The 18411-nt window shown below is 40.9% G+C and overlaps 1 protein-coding gene across 1 annotated transcript; it reads left to right on the top strand.

Annotated features, from left to right (window-relative positions):
* Positions 1-56: 56 nt before the first annotated feature.
* On the top strand, positions 57-14797 carry ZNF330 (zinc finger protein 330). The gene is made up of 10 exons (XM_033001695.2): positions 57-203; positions 4266-4395; positions 4671-4690; positions 4803-4873; positions 7245-7324; positions 8578-8704; positions 9420-9524; positions 12092-12138; positions 13252-13369; positions 14058-14797. Exons 2-10 carry the CDS (start codon positions 4276-4278, stop codon positions 14333-14335), a joined length of 966 nt encoding a protein of 321 aa, XP_032857586.1. The 5' UTR covers positions 57-203; positions 4266-4275; the 3' UTR covers positions 14336-14797.
* Positions 14798-18411: the final 3614 nt, after the last annotated feature.

Below are 18411 nucleotides of genomic sequence, written 5' to 3'. Positions count from 1 at the left end.
GCCGGGCGGGCACCGCACCGCACCGCGCCGCTTCCGGCTTCCGCAGGGCCGCTGGAGCCGGGCGGGAGAACCGGGGGGAGCTCGGGGGAGGGGGGGGGCGGCCCCGTCCCTTGTCCCCCGTCCCCGTCCCTTGTCCCCCGTCCCCGCAGCTTCCCCGCTTGAGGAAGCGAAGCGGCCGAGAAACACGGAGCGCGGCCGTCCAGGTTGGAAACGTGTTGCGACACGGTTTGGGGGGGGGGGGGCGGTGTGTGTGTGGGGGTGCGGGCTAGGTAACAATACGAAAAATAAGGTGATACATTGAAAGCTGGAAAAAGGCGGAATGTGCGGGGTTTTTTTTTGCCCCGAAAAGCTGCCCGACTCGTGGCGTTTCACCTTAAACGAGGTCGTGAGGGGGCGTCAGCCTCACGCTCGGCAGCCGCGACCGGCTCTCGGTTTTCTTGAATTCCGCAGGGAATCAGCTGCGACCCGGCAGATTTGCCGCGATTCCTCTTCTGATGACTACGCGTAAGGCCGTTTGATGGTCAGGTCCGAGAAGCCTTGAAACGCGGAAGGCCTTTTCTGGGCATTCGTGTTTGCGTGGCGTGAGAAGAGCAAGCCGGCAGGTTCCCTGCCCCCCCAGCTGAATCCCTTTTTAGAGCTGTTCATTATATTTGGCAGCAGGGTGGTTAGCGTACCGCCTAAGACAAGATAATACGACGCAAGGGAATGTCGTGCTCGGCCCAGAAGATCGAGAAATCTGGCGGTGCAATCTGTTTCCCTGTCTGCTGCAAATTTGGTGTGCATCTCTGAGACCTCATCAAGGACAGTCTTCAAGGGAGGGGTGGTGGTGGGGAATGGCATAGGCATGGTGCAACCTCAACAAAATTCGGATGCCAGACATTGTTGATGTACTGTACATAACACAACTGTCGGTTAAAATGCACGAGCAGTCTTCGGAGCTGCGGTGGGAGCTCTGCTGTCTTTGCCTGTTTTTACCTTACCGAATAATGCAGCACTTGAGGAGCAGTAGGTGAGGCTTTTACAAAAGGAAACACACAGTGCTTAGGGACCCAGTGCTCATGCAACACGTTTCAGGGCTTTTCCTTTGAACTACTGCTCACCTCACACACAGCCTCCAGATATCTGAGCTCTGTCCTTTCTGTGCTGCAGCATCAGCCGTTAAGATGGGGAGTCACACGCACTCCTGCTGCTGCCCTGACCCACTCTGGAGCATTTGGCTCCCAGGTAGAAAACTTCAGCTGGAGGAAAACCCCCCGTGCTCCGTAGGGCAGCAGGGTCAGACCTCCTTGGGCTGAGGAGGGAACCAGGCAGGGATGATTCCTGGTCAGCGTGTCTCGGGTGACTTCTCTTACAACAGCATCATAGATAAAAAGGAGAGTGCTAGCAGGGCTGTTTAAAAAGGCTCTGTTTGAGCAAAAGGTTTACACCATCTTTCTGGCAGGTAGATCTTAAGTGAGTAGCTCACTGTGGGTATTTCCTTGATAACTGGATCCGTTGTTTTAGGTCCTCCAGGGGCACTTTTCTCTTCTGTGCACCTTGCAGGGGAGCTGGACTGCAGACAGGTTCCACTGGCTCTTTCCTGTCCGAGCACTTGGTAACGGCATTGTGGTGCCTAAATAAGTTTTAGGGTTGTCCATCAGCCTCAGATTACAGAAGTGTTGCCAAAAGTGGAGCTAGAACATACAGCAGAGTCATTTTAAATACTGATTAGTGCTTTTAAAAGGTGCAATACTCTGATTTGAAAGGAATTGCAGGCGTAAACAGTTTTTACTATCATAATTTCTGGCATCATAACACTACTAAGCTCTAGTCAGACAATTAAAAGACAGTAAATTCCCTAAAAATTTAGAATTTGGAGCAAAGACAGCAAACGTTTTAAGTGGAAGCTCAGAGGGAAAGAGTGATAGAAAACTGATCAGTAACAACTGATGTTGTTATTTATTGGATGGTGTTTGAAAGCCTGGATTGACTTGACAGCTTTGTTAAAAGGACCTGACATTGCAGTTTTGTCGTTACTTAGTTTAATGCAACTTTCTAAAAACCATCTTAAAGATTTCTCATAATCTGTGTCCTCTAGTCATCGAGACTGTTTTTCATGAAAACAGTTTGTCATTTTGGCGCTTTCAGTTATGCGGTAATGTGAAGAAGTCAAGGTGTAAATAATAACCATTAGATTCTGTTGTTAAATTAGCAGTCAAACAGTTTGAAAATTAGTGTGCAGCCTCATATTGGACCTTCTGGTGTCAGAAATGTCACACTCTGGAATAATGACAGTTGCCAGCAGGCAGCTCAGCAATACAATTTTGACTGCAAAATATGACACTAATACAATTTAAACATGGTGCAGAATGCTACAGGGTAGGAAAACTGATTTATGTGTGCTATCAAAAACAAATTTTAGTATTTGGTCAGGACAATATATTTCTTTGTTCGGGAAAGTTAGGATTGTTGGGTTTATTTTATAAGGCCTTTTGAACAGAGATACTAATTTTTCTTCCAGATTTAAGCTGCTACAATTCACTGCCTGTTGATGCTGCAGCTGTCCTTACAGATACCAGCATGCATGTGTCTACATGTTTGCTTGGAGTTAGGGATGTGGCTGGGGAGAGCAGGTACCTCCCATTTCCTCAGGCCAGTGGCCCTGGTAGCCACCCATAGACCTACTGGAATCAGCAGAGCCTTGCCTGGGCAGAACTGTCCCATCAGGTGCGCCAGTTTCTGCCAAGCCCCAAGTCTGTAGTGATTTTCTTCATATTCCATAGGTGGAGATGGAGATTTTAAGATGACATTGAGTCTCTGTTATCAATTGTTTGAAAGGGTATTTCTGCAGTTTCAGAAATCCGAGGCAGAGCAAGGAGCACAGTCAGGTGGACTTGTAGCTAAAAGAACCATGGATCAGTTGTACAGTGCAAATATATGTTGGGGCAACTTGCTAGAGGCCAGATTTTCAAATCAGAAGTACTGTGGTGAGGTACCAAAATAAGAGCTAAACATTTCCAAAAATTTAGCCATCTTGTTGTCTGCAAGGAAGTGTGGTGTGGTAGCTACAGCACGAAGAAGCGTGTCCACCGGGGCCATCAACTGCGGAGTGGTTTTTTAGAACTGTGTCAAATAAGGCAATTTTTTTCTCAGTGGAGAGGTCCTTGCCTCTTCCTCAGCTGCTTTCTTATTCCCATGCTTGCTAAACAAATACCCCCACTGCCCCTTTCACTGTCTGGGCCTTGGAGGTGCTTGTTGTGTTGGGATTTTTTGGGTTTGTTTTTAACCTGTATCTGGTTTAAAACAACACCAACAGTAGTTACATTATCAAGAATGAGCGGATGATAAAGATGGAGCATAAGGAAGGGTATCTATTTTGGGCACCTGTGTTGGTGGGACAAATTCTGACATCAGACCACACCTTTAATCTCTCCATTTTCCATTTAATGAAGTCAGGATAATGTTTGCTGAATTTATTATAAACAGCGTAAACTAAGCTTATGCGAGTACTGCAGTACATTGTGGAGATGACAGGAGAGCAGTGGTCTGGTTTGTCTGATGGTCTCACCACAGTATTGCATTGCTTCTCTCCTAGAATGTTAAAATAGACATATGCGTTGAACCAAGTGAAATTAAACTAGTGTAAACCTTTCTTGGGAAACAGTGACATCTTCAAAGCAATGCATGCTCCTCTCTTCATTATTGCTAATATGCTAGAATGATAAATAAATGGTACAAACATCCCTTTGTTGTAGCTCTTAAATCTATATAATGACATTTTGTCTTCTAAGCCCTTACAAAATGTGAAATCTGCATTTTTGCAGTACATCATGATTCACTTACCTGAAGAATGCTTTTTAACTTAAGTAGTTAGCATGAGAAGAAAGAGAAGTGAAATAGAAAATGAGCAGATCGTCCTTATTAAATAGACAAGACAAACGAAAACCAGAGAGGCCCATCAAAACCCAACATACAAAACATAGTGGTTTTGTTTTTTTTAAGGCAAAACACTTCAAAGATAGTTAAGCGCAAAATTTAAGACAGCAAATTCCTTTCCAGATCACAAGATCTGTCATGATTCATCATATGACTTTTCTGAAGGGACTGGCCCTTATTCTATGTTTGAAAAGAAACTTTCAGAAAAGGAAATGAATGGAGATGAAGCACAGTTAAGATGGAAACTCCAGGTTTTTGGAGTTCAGTGCTGGATGCGTTATGTGTATCCATGTATTTACATACGTAGTTTTGTGTGCGTTCACTACATATCTACTTTTTTCCCGCTACAGACAGTGAAAAATGCCTAAAAAGAAGACTGGTGCTCGTAAGAAAGCTGAGAACCGTCGTGAACGTGAAAAGCAGATAAGGGCTTCAAGAGCCAACATAGATTTAGCCAAACATCCTTGTAATGCGTCAATGGTAAAATAACCTAAAGTATTTTATATTACAATACTTGATTTTAAATGATGTAAAACCAGTGATAATACATGGACTGTATTTAATGCCACTAGAAAGTCATTCTTCCTACCATCCTTCCTTTATATTGAAGGTTACATTTGCATCAGAGGTAGAATACTTGAATAAAAAATTTGTTTCCTAATCAGAACTTAATTCAGAGCCCCTGTGGGGTCTGTAGATTTTATGTATTTTACCTAGAAGAAAAATAATTACCAGTATTTATTTCTTTTCTTCAGGAATGTGATAAATGCCAAAGGTAAGTATTTTTCTCCTTCTAAAACCAGTAGTTTAATATTAATTGGTTTCAGACATTACAGGTCTTCTTTTAATGCTTGCTTTCTTTTTTCTGCCCCCTGCCACGCGCCTAGACGACAGAAGAATAGAGCTTTTTGCTACTTCTGTAACTCTGTTCAAAAATTACCCATTTGTGCACAATGTGGTAAGTAGAAATAACAAATGAAAACATGCTATCCTCAGTCCCATTTGTGGTGTTGATGTCTGAGCAGTTAGAGTACCTTTGTCTTAAAGTACCTTTGTGATTTTTTGGAGTGGGTTCTTTTAAATCTGCTGTGCATATCTTTCTTGAGAAGAGATCTGCTTGATCATGCACTAATGTGTATGCCTCTGACCCCCAGAGTTGTGCAAGTCTGGGTCATGGGCTTGTCTTTAGTATTTGATCTTTGGAAGAATTTGTCTCGCTGCCTTTTAGGATTGAGAACATCTGACTGACCATTTCCCTAGATGGACTGTGTGGAGTATTGTTTCATAACAGCAGCAAAGTTAAAAATGCTCTGACTGCCAGCAAGGCACCAATAAATACTGCTTTTTAGGGATGATACAATTTCTGATCAGTTTAATATCAATTAAAGCAACAGTACATTGTTCACCTTGCCTGGTTTTGTAACATAATACGCTGCTTGTGTTATTTAGATGTGCTAGAGGGTTAATGCTTTGAAAACAGAAGAGGCAGACTCCTAGTGCCAGATCTCAGCTCCAAATCAGGCTAAAAATGCCCGTCTTTATTTTAAACAGCTGCTTGCTTGCAGGGGATGTTGATAATCATTGTGTGCTTTGAGGTGAATTTTCTTGTTTTGCTGTTTCAACACATTCCTGCAGATTTTCAGTTCGTCATTAAGCAATTTGACTGTTTCATAGTTCGACTCTCAGAGCTGCTGACATCTGTAGCTTCCGGTGTCTTTGCTGGGACCTGCAGACACTGAGCATTTCTGGAAGCCAGGCTGTTAGTGTGCAATGGCAGGGTGTCATCCTTCAAAGTCCTCCTGTCGTCATGCAGTGAAGTACTAAAAACATGGTGTCTATCTTACAGTATATTATACGTCTGAAATTGACTCCTGTCTGTTGAATTTATCTTAAATCAGCAGTACATTTCTGAAGGAAAAGCATTCCTAATAACAACCGCGAAATTACATTGAGTCCCAGGGTTTTCCAAGACAAAAGACCATTAGGGCTGTCTGGTGCTTATTTGAGCATTGGGCACAGCCCCTGTAAACCAACAGCATCTTTCTTAGAGAAGTCCCTGAGGGATGAGAGCAAGGTAGCTGTATTGCAGTGCTCCAGACCCAGTAATACCCCACCACCTCACGTTGCCCAGCTCAGCCCACCACTGGTCCTTCCTCACCCTCCAAGTGCCATTTGGTATCTGAGGTGTAATTTAATACAAAACTCTGCCGGTGCTGCATACCGGGATTTAATTACGTTTTCAGAGTAGAATTCGGTTTTGTCAGCACTTGAATAGGTTTGCAGGGACCACTCTTTTCTTGGTTTCTATAAGCAGGCCATAACAGAGACACCAGAGGGGTCTGTGGCAGGGTAGCTTAAATCAGTGATAAAACTTAACTGCAGTAGCCTTGTCTAATTACAATATTTTTTTGCCTGTTTAACTGCATACAGAGTGTGGATCTTTCTGGTAGTGCTATTTATATCAGAGGCAAAGAGTAGGGAAAATTTGTCACCCTGACTGCTCGCTTGTGTCAGAATGACTTTTAAGTGCAGACTGTAGCTTTTTCTCCCACCCATCCCCTGCATTTAAAGGGAATTATTTTGTCTGGGAAATAATATCTTACATGGTTTTAGAAAAGAAAACCCAACAACCACCACCAAAAAGAACAAGTATCCAAATACCTCTAAGTAATTAAATCAGGTGACCTCTGGAAGGGTTCGAGGCCAGGTTGGACGGGGCTTTGGGCAACCTGGGCTGGGGGAAGGGGGCCCTGCCTGTGGCAGGGCAGCTGGGTGATCTTTAAGGTCCCTTCCAACTGAAACAATTCTATGATGGGTGTTTGGTTTCTTGTTTGTGTTTTTTTGTTTGTTTGTTTTTGTTGTTGTTTGTTTTTGTTTGTTTTTTTGTTGTGTTGTTTTGTTGTTTTTTTTTTTAGAGGTCCTCAGCCTTGCACACAGCACATGCTGCTTTTATGGTGGGACAGAACTAGCAGCAGTTTTAAGTGCAACTTTTTAAGATGTCATTGCCTGACTTTCATCTTAATTTTGTTCTTTGATTTGTTTTGACATCTGAAATTCTTGCCAATGTGTCAAAACAGAGGAAGAGAACACATTGCCTTACCTCTGTACTGGCAAAAGAGATTTTGGCTGAAAATAAACAATAATTAATTTGATCAAAGGGAGATGTGGGGGGGGGTTGCAGGTTGCAGACATTTGTTTGCAATATTTTTACCTAGATTTACAATTAAATATGGGTGTTTGGTGGAAGTACTGCTCTTATGAAAATTCATTCTACTTTTTAAAATATTTTTATATAGTTTTCTTCTGGTTACTTGCCTTTTTTTAAACAGGAAAAACCAAATGCATGATGAAGTCTTCAGACTGTGTTATAAAGCATGCTGGTGTGTACAGTACTGGACTAGCAATGGTGGTATGTATACAGAATTACAGCTTTTTTTGCACTGTGAGGCTATTTTATGCAAATACTTCCGAAAAAAAGATAAAACAGATTTATGGAATGATAGCATGTATGACACCAAATTTTTTTTTCTCATCTTACCATCACAAACTGATTTTTCCCTTATACTGGAAACCCAGATTTTGCATTTTTAGATTCAACTGCTGCAGACTTTGACACATGTCCTGGATGGTAACAGCTGTGTGTTGGTGGCAGGCCCTAAGCCCATGTGTTAACAGCACTGGAGCTTACATGCCCCGGAGCCAATTCCCAGGCTCCATTAAAATCTGGGTTCATTCTGTAGAAACCAGTGGACTTTGTTACTGTCATCTCAGCATTGCAGAGAAGAGTGTTCCATGGCATTAGAGAGGAATTAAAAAAAAAAAAAATGTGGCCTTTGAATTTTTTTTCTTAGAAGGACAAGTACTCCATTCTGGAAAGCAAGGTATGAGGTGTCATAGCCTCTTGATTAAATGCTGTATGGTCTAAACCTCTGCCCTGTTTCTGCCTCTAGTTGGCAGTCAGCTTTTCTCAGTAACACACCCGGCCTTTCTAGTCCGAAGGTCCTAAACATTCTATGCATTCACTGATGCAGTATTTTCATGAGCAATTCATTTGGATTCACCATTGTTTTCTTAGTTTTGTGTGCATTAGATGCACACAGGAGTTTGTTAGGTATGGGCTGAGGAGGCTTCTAAAGTGCTACAATTAAGGGATAGTTCATGTCTAGATCTGTAGTGTAATCAAAATGAAAGTTACACAGTAACTTATTCTAATGAGTTGTTTGATCTTTGCTCTCTGCAGAGCTTGTGTTCCATATAGCATGGTTTAAAATTTGGATGAGTGATTTCAGCTGTAAAAATCTAGTGGTATTTTTCAGGTCTTTTTCAAAATTGCATTTTTGCTAGAACATTGTTATCATTTATGGAACTCCTGTTTCAGCTGGAGGACAGAATTTTCATGCATAAGATAGGAAATATGAAAAATAGAAAAGGAGAAAACCAAGTTATTTTGCATTCTATTTAATCCTCCAGAAATTAATACCAAATGAATGAAATGAACTGTGGAGCAGCTTGATAGGAATACAGATGTGGTTCATACTCTCTCGCTCTACTGGAATGAACCCACTGAGAGAATGGATACTTGGTTACATTCAGGGTTATGGAATAAGAGTCTCTTCCTAGGTATTGCAGAACTCCCAAGATGATATCTTTCTGTAATTGCAGGGTGCAATCTGTGATTTCTGTGAAGCCTGGGTGTGTCACGGGAAGAAATGTCTCAGCACACATGCGTGTATCTGCCCTCTTGCAGATGCAGAATGTATTGAGTGTGAAAGAAGTGTCTGGGACCACGGTAGGTTGCTAACACTTAAAAATAAGTACCTGTGTTTTAACTTAGCATTTTTAATCTTCACTGATCAGTCCTTGCAGTATGTTTGATTCAAAGCAAGGCATTCTCCCCATTTTAAAAATAGACCGTATGCAGCGGGGAATGTAAATGACCTGCTCAAGAACATACAGTGCTCAACTCAGGAATGGTTATGTCATCTAAAGTATTAACCGTCCTATCAGCTGAGTGTTTCATGTAATTAAGCACTGCATCAGATTGTCAATGCACAATTTTCCACCATTCCCACTCCATTCATCTGTGCTAATACAGGTATTTGGATTCCCAATTGCTCAGAAAACCACACTGATCTTAATATGTGGAATCCTTTAAAGTGTTTATTTCAAGTGTGCATCAGAGGTGAGGGAGTGGGAGGGAGTAAGACTGGATGAGAGAGAATGTGATCTGATTTAAGAAAATTACTTAATGCCACAGTTGAATTAAAATGAAGAAAAGGACTAGAAGTAATACTTGCTTTATAGTTATGCTGTCTTGTATTGTAGGATACACAGTATTTTTCATTGTAATAACGGGTGGCAGTGTCTAGCATAGGACTTTGTTGAAGCATTTGTGACAGAAGGGAGAACTGGTCTTCAGTCAAAACTACTGCCTAAATTGTTTGCAGAGCAGAACTTGATGCCTATGCCTGTTGCTGATTATTTTACCTTGATAAATCTTTTAGGAGGCAGAATATTTGCCTGCTCTTTTTGTCACAATTTCCTCTGTGAAGATGATCAGTTTGAACATCAAGCCAGCTGCCAAGTTCTGGAAGCAGAGACATTTAAATGTAAGTTAGTTATTCATAGTCCCTTTCACCACAGCTAAGCAGACTCTCCAATTGCTCCAGAATAGTCTTCATCACCTTTTTCAAATAGCTTTTACCACCACTGGAGGAAAGGGCCTGTTTCCTATGTGCTTGCTCTTGATTATCCAGTTATCTAGACTAGAGCTTCTCTCTCTGACCTTCCTCCATGCCAGATTGTACATGGCAGTTGTTTCCTTGCCTGGCTCTTACAGGCCTGCCTTGGGAAGCTGCCTTTGCAGGAGCCAGTGGTCTCTAAAGTGCAGCGTTGGCAGTGGCCAGGACTGCAGCAAAACTACTGGAAGTGCTGATGCTGCTTTTTCACTCCACAAAGCTCTCAGGCAAGAAGGAGCTCTCTTCCACTCTTCTGACCATATGTAGAGCTCTTTTCTAGATACTTGTTCCTTATGAAAAACAGCTGCCCTAAATAATACCACCTGTGTTAGTCTGGCTAAGCTTGCCCAGAGTGCTATGGATGGCCTGTATTTTGGTGAAAGGTTAGCATCTGTTGATTTTACAAAAGCAGGAAGTCCTGAGGAAGGCCATGGCTTGGTAAGCAGTCATCATCTGATTCAGTGAGACAGGGCGAGCATAGAAGGAAGTCACAGAAGTAGTGTTCATCCAGAGCGTGAACTCAGCGTTACTTTCATTGCTGACCAGTGGACTGTGGACATGTGTGTCAGCAGATGTAGCCAATGTTCACACATGTCCACTTCTACCAAGTAAAGAATGGGTAGCTGAAGGTTTTATGACCTTTTGAACTTTGACAAATCGTGTGGACAAAACTGAAACTGGTATTTGTTAGAGGGCTTGATGGCCATGCCTGACACTGCCTGTCCACTACTCGGCTCTGGCTGAAACAGGAAAACCTCAAGAAAAGTTAAAAACACCCCAACACCATGCATGTTTGAAATAACTTATCTTTTGTAGAAGTATTTCATTTTTGTCCACCATTAACTACTATTTGTTTTATCCCATGAGACAAGCTTTTGTCCCTTCCAAAACTTGTATGTGTGTATTTTGGCTATTACAACATCTTCAGTCCTTATTATAGAAATTCAAGGTGCTCTATCACGTGTAAGACCTCTTCAGAACTGACTAATCTCTTGTCCTAACTGATTTCTCCCAATTCAGAATATTTGTTGATCTCAATGATACACTCTGTGGCTTTAGAAATCTAGCTCCTTTTCATCTCCTATCCTTTTTTTTTCCCAGCCAGCTATTTTCTATGCCTTGATTAGCTTCCCTTGATGTATTCTGCCAGAATATCTTCCTGCGTAGCAATATTGAAGCAGCAACAGCTGTTCCACAAGAATGTTTTTTTCAGTAATTGTTGGAAGCTTTTAATTCACAGATGTGATGTCACACCCTGAATAGAGAAATTGCTTTTTAAGGGTTTTCACCATGTTCAACGTTTTCTGGCACAGTGCAGTCTTGGTAGAGAGGCAGGATTTTTGTCAGTGTGTGGTAACAAGATTATAAAACCTGAACTTTTACAGAATACTTGAACTTGAAACGCAGTCATGCAATTGTAGTCTAAATCCTATTCTAGCTGTGAAAAAGGTACTGTTACTTTCTACCACTATCCAAGAGAAGTTTTTTAAAGTGCAGATAGTCCAGAAATGTTTGAATATACATGCATTAGTTTCCAATTCCATCTTTAAACAAATGACAGAGCGCTAAATCCCGTGGCTGTCCTGCTCATGTGGAGAACTCATGATATTTATTACTTCAGATTCAAAGACTTTGTTGTCACAAGGGTAAGGCAAGGTGGAAGGGAACAAGTACTTGCACAGGGACTGATAAAATGCATACTGCTGCTTCTTGAGGAGTAACTTCACCCAGCTTTATGTTGCTGCCAGTTCCTTGGTGGTTGCCTTTCCTGTACTCCCTCTAGTGGAGTAAAGAAACCAGTTTGAAGCTTCAAGACAAGTCAGATTTTGAACACTGATTCTGCTCTTTACAGCTCACGTGCCAGCTACAATTCTTTTAGCAGTTAGATAGATTTTCATATGAAGCTGTGTTCAATAAAGTACATTTCCAGAGGATATGACAGAAAATACAGAACAAAACAACTGTTCTAGGTTTGAAAATTTGCAAGCTTTAACCGTTCTCTTATCCCATTTAAATGAGATGAAGGTATTAAAGGCTGACATGGCATTGTTTAAAGTGACCATAAGATGCTAGCAGTCCTCCTTTTGACATTGTGAGAAAAGGAAAAGCAAGATGATCACTTGATACCAAATTAGTTCCAAAACTTCTGTTTTTAAGAGTTTGGAAACTCAGGAAATAGTTCATCTTTTTACCCCCTCTTCATCTTTTACTTTTTGCGTCAAATTACATTATTGCAATGAAGCTTAGACTTGAAACAAATCCAGTGCAGTGGTACTGTATGATAATAGGACTGATTCATGTTGCCAGAGTGCAGTTGTGTCAAGGAATTAAAAATAAATGCCTTAATTACATTATTACATACTTTTACAAGGTCTTAAAAACATCACAGATCTGTGGTTTCCAAGTACTAAATTTTATGTATGGTTTTTCTCCGACAGGTGTTTCCTGTAACAGGCTTGGGCAGCATTCGTGCCTGCGTTGTAAGGTAAAGACAGTTGCAAGTAGCTATGATTTTAGACTTGTTCTCTCTTTAGCCTCCAAGGCTGGTATCGAGCCCTGTCATTTCTTACTCTGCATTACTAACAAATATTCATAATTTCTGTATTAGTTTCTGAAGCCTGGGGGCATGATTATGGAGGACAAAAGTGCTTTTATCTGTGTTTGCTTGGTAACCACAAGCCAGTGTTGTGTGTCCTCATGCCAAGTGAGGTGATCTTCACTTTGTCCAGACCTCTGTGTTTAAACTGTGTCTGTACCACGTTTGGGCCTTTTTAAAAAAACAAAACAAATACTTGATCTTGAACACAATCCAAGGCTTTGAAATATATTTTGATCCACCATAGAACTAAGACAATTTAAAAAAATGGGGGTTTTATAAGACAGACAAGTGATTATCTGACCAGAAAACACTGTGGCCAGGATCCAAGAGAAATCATCTCCACAGGTAATCCAGTTTTACACATGCACAGGCTAATTTGTTGATGTCAGGCTTTTACACACTCAGAGGTAATTTTGTATAAAAAGTTCCACCTGCTTCATCATCAGCATTGCCCAGATTTCTCCAGGTGCTGGTTCATTGCCTGCTCTTACTCTTCTTACCCTCCATATGTTTCCCTGCAGTCTCCTATGGCATCAATTTCATATTCCAGGTTCGTTCCTTTCTCCAGCTATCTTCCCTGGCACACCGGTGCTCAACATGTGAAATTTCAGTCTCTAATTCTTTCCCTCAGGTCACTGCATAGATATGTTCTGGCATACATCTCTGATAGTATTTTATTTCATCTTGTCAGTGTAAACCAAAGTTTGCCAGGCTCCTTGTGGGCAGCACTATAATCCGGTCCTTAAGTATGTTACTTTCTCTACTTGTTTATCAGCATTTTTATCCAGCCTCTTCCCCAGGAAGCCATGAAACTACATTCAACACAGAAGTGGTTGCTCTGTGCTCAGACTTCAGTTCTACTGCAGATAGAGCTCATTAAATTTTAATCCCAACCAGAAAATCCTGCTGCTGTTAGACAATTTTTTGCTGGCTTCTTACTGAAGAGTATGCTTCTATGATTAAAACATTTAGCCTTTTTTTCCTCCTTCCACCCCACAGGCTTGTTTCTGTGACGATCATGTGCGAAGTAAGGTTTTCAAGCAGGAAAAAGGAAAAGAGCCTCCCTGCCCTAAATGTGGCCATGAAACTCAGCAGACAAAGGATCTGAGCATGTCAAGTAAGCCTGCTTCTCCAGCTAACAAGCTATACAAGTACCATTGGTGACCACTTTTCTGCATAGGAACACTGAGTAAAGTCCGATTACTTTCAGTTGTTTTGCAAAGGTTTGCTGCATTTGTTTGGGGAAAATATTTGTGTTTCTTTAGCTCTAGAATTAAGCAGTCCCTCATTCTTAATCATTAATTGATTCCGATACAGCGAAAGCTTTTGTTTAGTTTGAGATTTTAGTTATGGAAAAATTGAAAAAAAAAAAAAAAAAAAAAATCAATCACCACTTAAACCTTTATTTCACCTACAAGAAGCCGGCTAATGAATTTCAAAATGTGATTTGATGACATGCATACAATCTACTTCAACCACTCCTTGAATAAATCACAATATGTATTGTGTCTGCAAAGCACATCCAATTACAGGTTTTCTTGGCAAAAGGTTTATCCTAGAAAACAAGTCATACTCTGGGGACAGTTATTGTTTATACGAACTTGGCTGCAGGGGGACAGACTGTGTGTAGCAGAAAGGTTCTGTCAGAATAAGGATTAAGTCTGAAAATGTCAGATTTAGAAGGCGGCTGTCTAAATTTGTATGCTCTTTGCTGAGTAGTGAAAGAGGATGGAAAAGAAACATCAGATGCTCTGCTGAAATTGCTGTTGATGAGCGAGAACATGATGATTTTTCTCTGTTTGCAGCGCGCTCTTTGAAGTTTGGCCGACAGACTGGAGGTGAAGATGCAGATGGAGCTTCTGGTTATGATGCCTACTGGAAGAGCCTCTCCTCCAGCAAGGCTGGAGATGCAGGCGACCGTGAGGATGAGTATGATGAATATGAAGCAGAAGATGATGATGAAGATGACAATGATGAAGGGGGGAAGGATTCTGATACAGAGACCACAGATGTATTCAGCAATTTGAATTTAGGAAGGACCTATGCTAGTGGGTATGCACATTATGAGGAACCTGAAGATTAAGTTTGGTATGCTGGCAAGCTGAACATGCTTGGAAGGAGCCAAGCAGTGCTTTCACTTGAGTTGTGTGCCTGCCAGTAGGATAGTTCTATCAGGCACTTACATACCAGAGTTAGAGAGTAGAGAGCGTGGGACTTCTGCAGTAACTCAAAGTGATATTTTTTTTTTCTTTTTGTATAAACCAATATTGGGTTTGGGACTGGGGGAGAAAACAGGATTATTTTTATTCCCCTAAGTAACCAAAGTGGTTTTGTCCTTGAGTTACTGAGTATAATGGTTCAATGCCATTTTTCCCTACCAATACAGGAATGTGGGAAGGCTGTACAACTTGTTTCCATTTACTCATCAGAAATTAAGTTATTTTTTACAATAGTTTTGTGAACTGATTTAATAAAATTAATGTAGTGATGGGTTGGTGACTGCATTTTTTTGGCTTGCACAATAAAAGTCAACTTCATTCTCTAATGAATTGTCATAAATATTGATCTCTTGAATACTTGGAAAGCAAGTTGTATACAAAGTGTAAATTGACACTAAAATAACTTCCTCATTTATGTAGGTAAGGCAGATCAATGGAGTTTTCTCTGTATTTGAACATTACCCTTCCAGCCTTTTTAGTATTAGATATTAATCAGTGGAGATATATGCAGTCATTACAAGTGCACCCCAGATAATCAAAAGTTTTATTGCAATACAAACGTTGATGTATCCTCTCTGCTACTAAAATCTGTAAGAATTTCTCATGAGCAAAAAAGAAGACTGGTTTCTTCTGTGCCTAGCCTTCAGCTTTTTTCCTTGCACATGATACAATGAAATTAAAAATTTGATAGGAAACAACCTCTGTATATGAATTGATAAGGTGAGAAAGCACAGCGGGGCTCAAAACAGTGGGTTCAAATACTGTTCTGTGCAAATGTGCTGGTACAAAGCAAGCGATCAGCACATCTGAGCTGAGGTGGTGACACTTGCAGAAGTGTTTGCAGTGATTCTGATTTGAAAGTCAACATGTTAATTACCAATCTACACATCTAAATGATAGTATTTAGTTTCTTCCTGTGGGGGAATGTTGAGAGGATAGCAACTTTAACAGCAGACAGATCAAGATACAAGGGCAGCCACCTAAAATGTTACTCTAGCTTTCTAAATGCCATGCTTAAATGCAAGATAAATTCTTGTTACCTGTCAAATATCTGAACTGATTGTAGAATTATCTACTTTTGTGGTGTTTTCTCTACTGTTTCTTAACAACTAAAGGTCATATGTCAGCAGAGCATACCCTACTTGAGAATAATTTTTAATGATGTCAGGATTGCCAGATGAGCATTTCATAACAAAACAGGCTTGAGGAACCTGGCCTTGATACTTTCCTCCTAAATGCTGCCCGTACCAAACACATAAACGACATGAGCTGGAATGCATCCAAGACAAAACCAAACTAACAAAGAGCACAACATGGTTATGGGAGCTGAGGGAAGGAACTGTACTGGAGAGAGGGACATGACCTGATCAGTGCATGTCAAGCGCTTGCTTTCAGAACTGGAGAGGAAGAGAGTTAATGCGCTGTCTGAGAGCCAAATCCCCTTCAGTAATTGAAACTCTAGAGCCAAGCCATCCAGTTTCACATGCTAGCAAAGACCTACCCATCTTATATGTACCCGATGGATGTGTTGATTAGTCTTTTGCATAACCAAACTAGAAATGAGGGAAGTAGGATGCCTGCCAGTTCAACAGTGATTATTTGTGAAATTGGTACCTGTGATAGCATTTATGCTCAACTTCATGTGGTCCAAAAACTTCCACAGCTGACTCCATCTGTGGCTGGTCAGTTCCAGCAACAGTGCCAGTTTTTTATCTTGGCTGATGTTTCAAATACAAAATAATTACACATCAGTACAAAGTTTTATGTAGCATTGAGGAAAGTGTGTGCATTTCTGCATATATGTAAAATTATAGCTGCTTCCATGTCATTTATTAATACTATTACTCAACTGCACAAAATTCCCCTTTAAGGTTCTTGGCTCTTGAATTAGGTTTTTCCGATACGAAATCTGCTGCTGTCACTGGCTCTGCCAAAGGCTGCTGACATAACAGAATTAATCATCATAATCAGAGTAAAGAGTTATTAATTTTCTCATTGAAGTGTCCTTGCACTGATCCTTGCAAGATCAATCCTCCAGAGCTAATGCGTGTTCCTATGATACTGTCATAAGGGAAGGCCACAGCACTGCCTAGAGCAGATGCGCAGGCTACCTGCTGTAATTTAGCAAGGCCACCGCTCCGTGGACAGAGGCATTTACGTGCTTTTTCTTTGTACTGCTGGTCATACCACTGAAAATGCCTGTGCTATGAACCTGGCTGGAAATAGGGCCCAGGTATTAGACCTGCGGTGGCTGGCCTTTGAGGGATCTACACAAGGAAGTTTAAGCTTCTTTAAAGTAATTAGCACAGACAATCATGACCACGTTTTCTACTAATTGGTCAATTTGTGACAGGCAGGACTCAATGCTACAGGTTGCACTTTCTCGTCTTTCTCTGCATGTTTAGTAAAGCTAAAAGCATGTGGTCTGTCAGGGATAGGTTCTCAGAGCTTGCTTTCACAGCAAGTGCATCATTTTGGTTGTCTTAAGGTACATTGCAGGAACAGGATGAAACAGAATGAACATGTATCCTAGCTTTATTAAAAAACAAGTCTGGGAAAAACTTCCAATCTTGTCAGCTTCATTTTTCTTCACTGCTATTAGTCTACTTTGTAGTGTCTTGGAGGAATGTTAGTAGGGCACTGACAGGGACATATGCCATCTCTACACCTAAAATGTAAATTAGTGCTTCATTTACTTATTCTGAATTCAGCAGCTGATTTAGCTGTTGCTAAATCTGAAGGCAAGGATGCTGTGATACTGATGGCATACATTTTACAACTCACAGGATCTCAAGCTAGTTCAGACACTGCCACAACTCACTAAGTACTTTCAGGTGACTGCTGAGCTGCTTGTCAAAGAGAGATGATTTTTCAAGTCTCTGGAGTCCAGGACTTAGTGCCTGGGTGCACCAAAAGCCCCTTGCATAACTCCCTGTTTTTAAGATTGCAGTACTGCAGAGTGCTCTTCCTGATGGGGCAAGAGTCAGATAAATAAAATCCTGAGATTGCAGATGACATCAAATTTTCCTTTGAATATCTTATCCCTGATTAAACAAAATTCTGAGCTGAGAGAAGGATAGTTTTAACATGTAATCTGGAATACTTGAGAGTTACATATAGCACTCCAGAAAACTAAGATCTTGATAAAGTCTTACACCCACTTGAGTTTTTTCCCACCTCCGTGATAACCATTTAAACAAAGCTTAAGCAGAATTTGAATCAAAATCAGAGTAATACTGTGCCTGTAGACCCTAAAAAAAACCTCAAGAGCTCCGGCCACTTCTGTACGCACTTTTCTGGCATTACTTTTGTTGTGACAGCACCAGATCATTATGTATTCATTGGGTGCTTATATGGATTTAGTGTATTTTCATTTATACTCAGGTGCAATTTAGCACCTCTGACTGGGAGTCTGATGGTCTGTTGCAGAGTTGCTGGTTTTGTTTCCAGCAAATTAATATGAAGATCATTGTAACGTACTGGACAGTTTCAACTGCCAGTTGATCAAGTAGTAGCATGCATTTGCAGAGAACTGGAGGACAAGCTTCAGAAGTGCTTAGAGTCCTATTTTCTCAGGCAGAAACAACGTTAGCATGTCCTACAAGACATTACATGCACCTATTCAGGTCCTGATCCTATTTCCAGAGGAACCAATGGCAAAGCTCACATTTGTCCAAGTGGGGGAAGTTTAATAATCTTTAGTATCTATGGTTCATATTAAAATGTCAAGAGGTGTTATGGAACATAACATGAGGATAAGCTGAAATGACGAAGATGGATCAAAGCTTAACACGAGGTTAATGTGCTACCATTAGCATAAAAATATTTGTTCTGAATTTCAACAATTCTGCTGGAAAGTGCTTTCAAGGCTGAAAGAGGAAGCTGTTTAAAGCAGGAAGAGATAAGATTCTACAAAACACATTTAACAAGATGTAGAAAT

Source organism: Tyto alba, unplaced genomic scaffold (genome assembly GCF_018691265.1).
Source record: "Tyto alba isolate M040663 unplaced genomic scaffold, T.alba_DEE_v4.0 Super-Scaffold_23, whole genome shotgun sequence".
In the NCBI taxonomy this organism is placed as follows: Eukaryota; Metazoa; Chordata; class Aves; order Strigiformes; family Tytonidae; genus Tyto; species Tyto alba.
The sequence above is the reverse complement of the archived record's forward strand: the minus strand, read 5'-3'. Positions and strand labels throughout refer to the sequence as shown.

What these genes read in the sequence shown, in the direction of transcription:
- ZNF330 (XM_033001695.2), top strand. Translation starts at nt 4,276, where the DNA reads ATGCCTAAAAAGAAGACTGGTGCTCGTAAGAAAGCTGAGAACCGTCGT. An exon ending in GTACTGGACTAGCAATGGTG is followed by an intron (nt 7,325 to 8,577) that starts GTATGTATACAG and finishes CTGTAATTGCAG; the next exon opens with GGTGCAATCTGTGATTTCTG. An exon ending in AAGAAGTGTCTGGGACCACG is followed by an intron (nt 8,705 to 9,419) that starts GTAGGTTGCTAA and finishes TAAATCTTTTAG; the next exon opens with GAGGCAGAATATTTGCCTGC.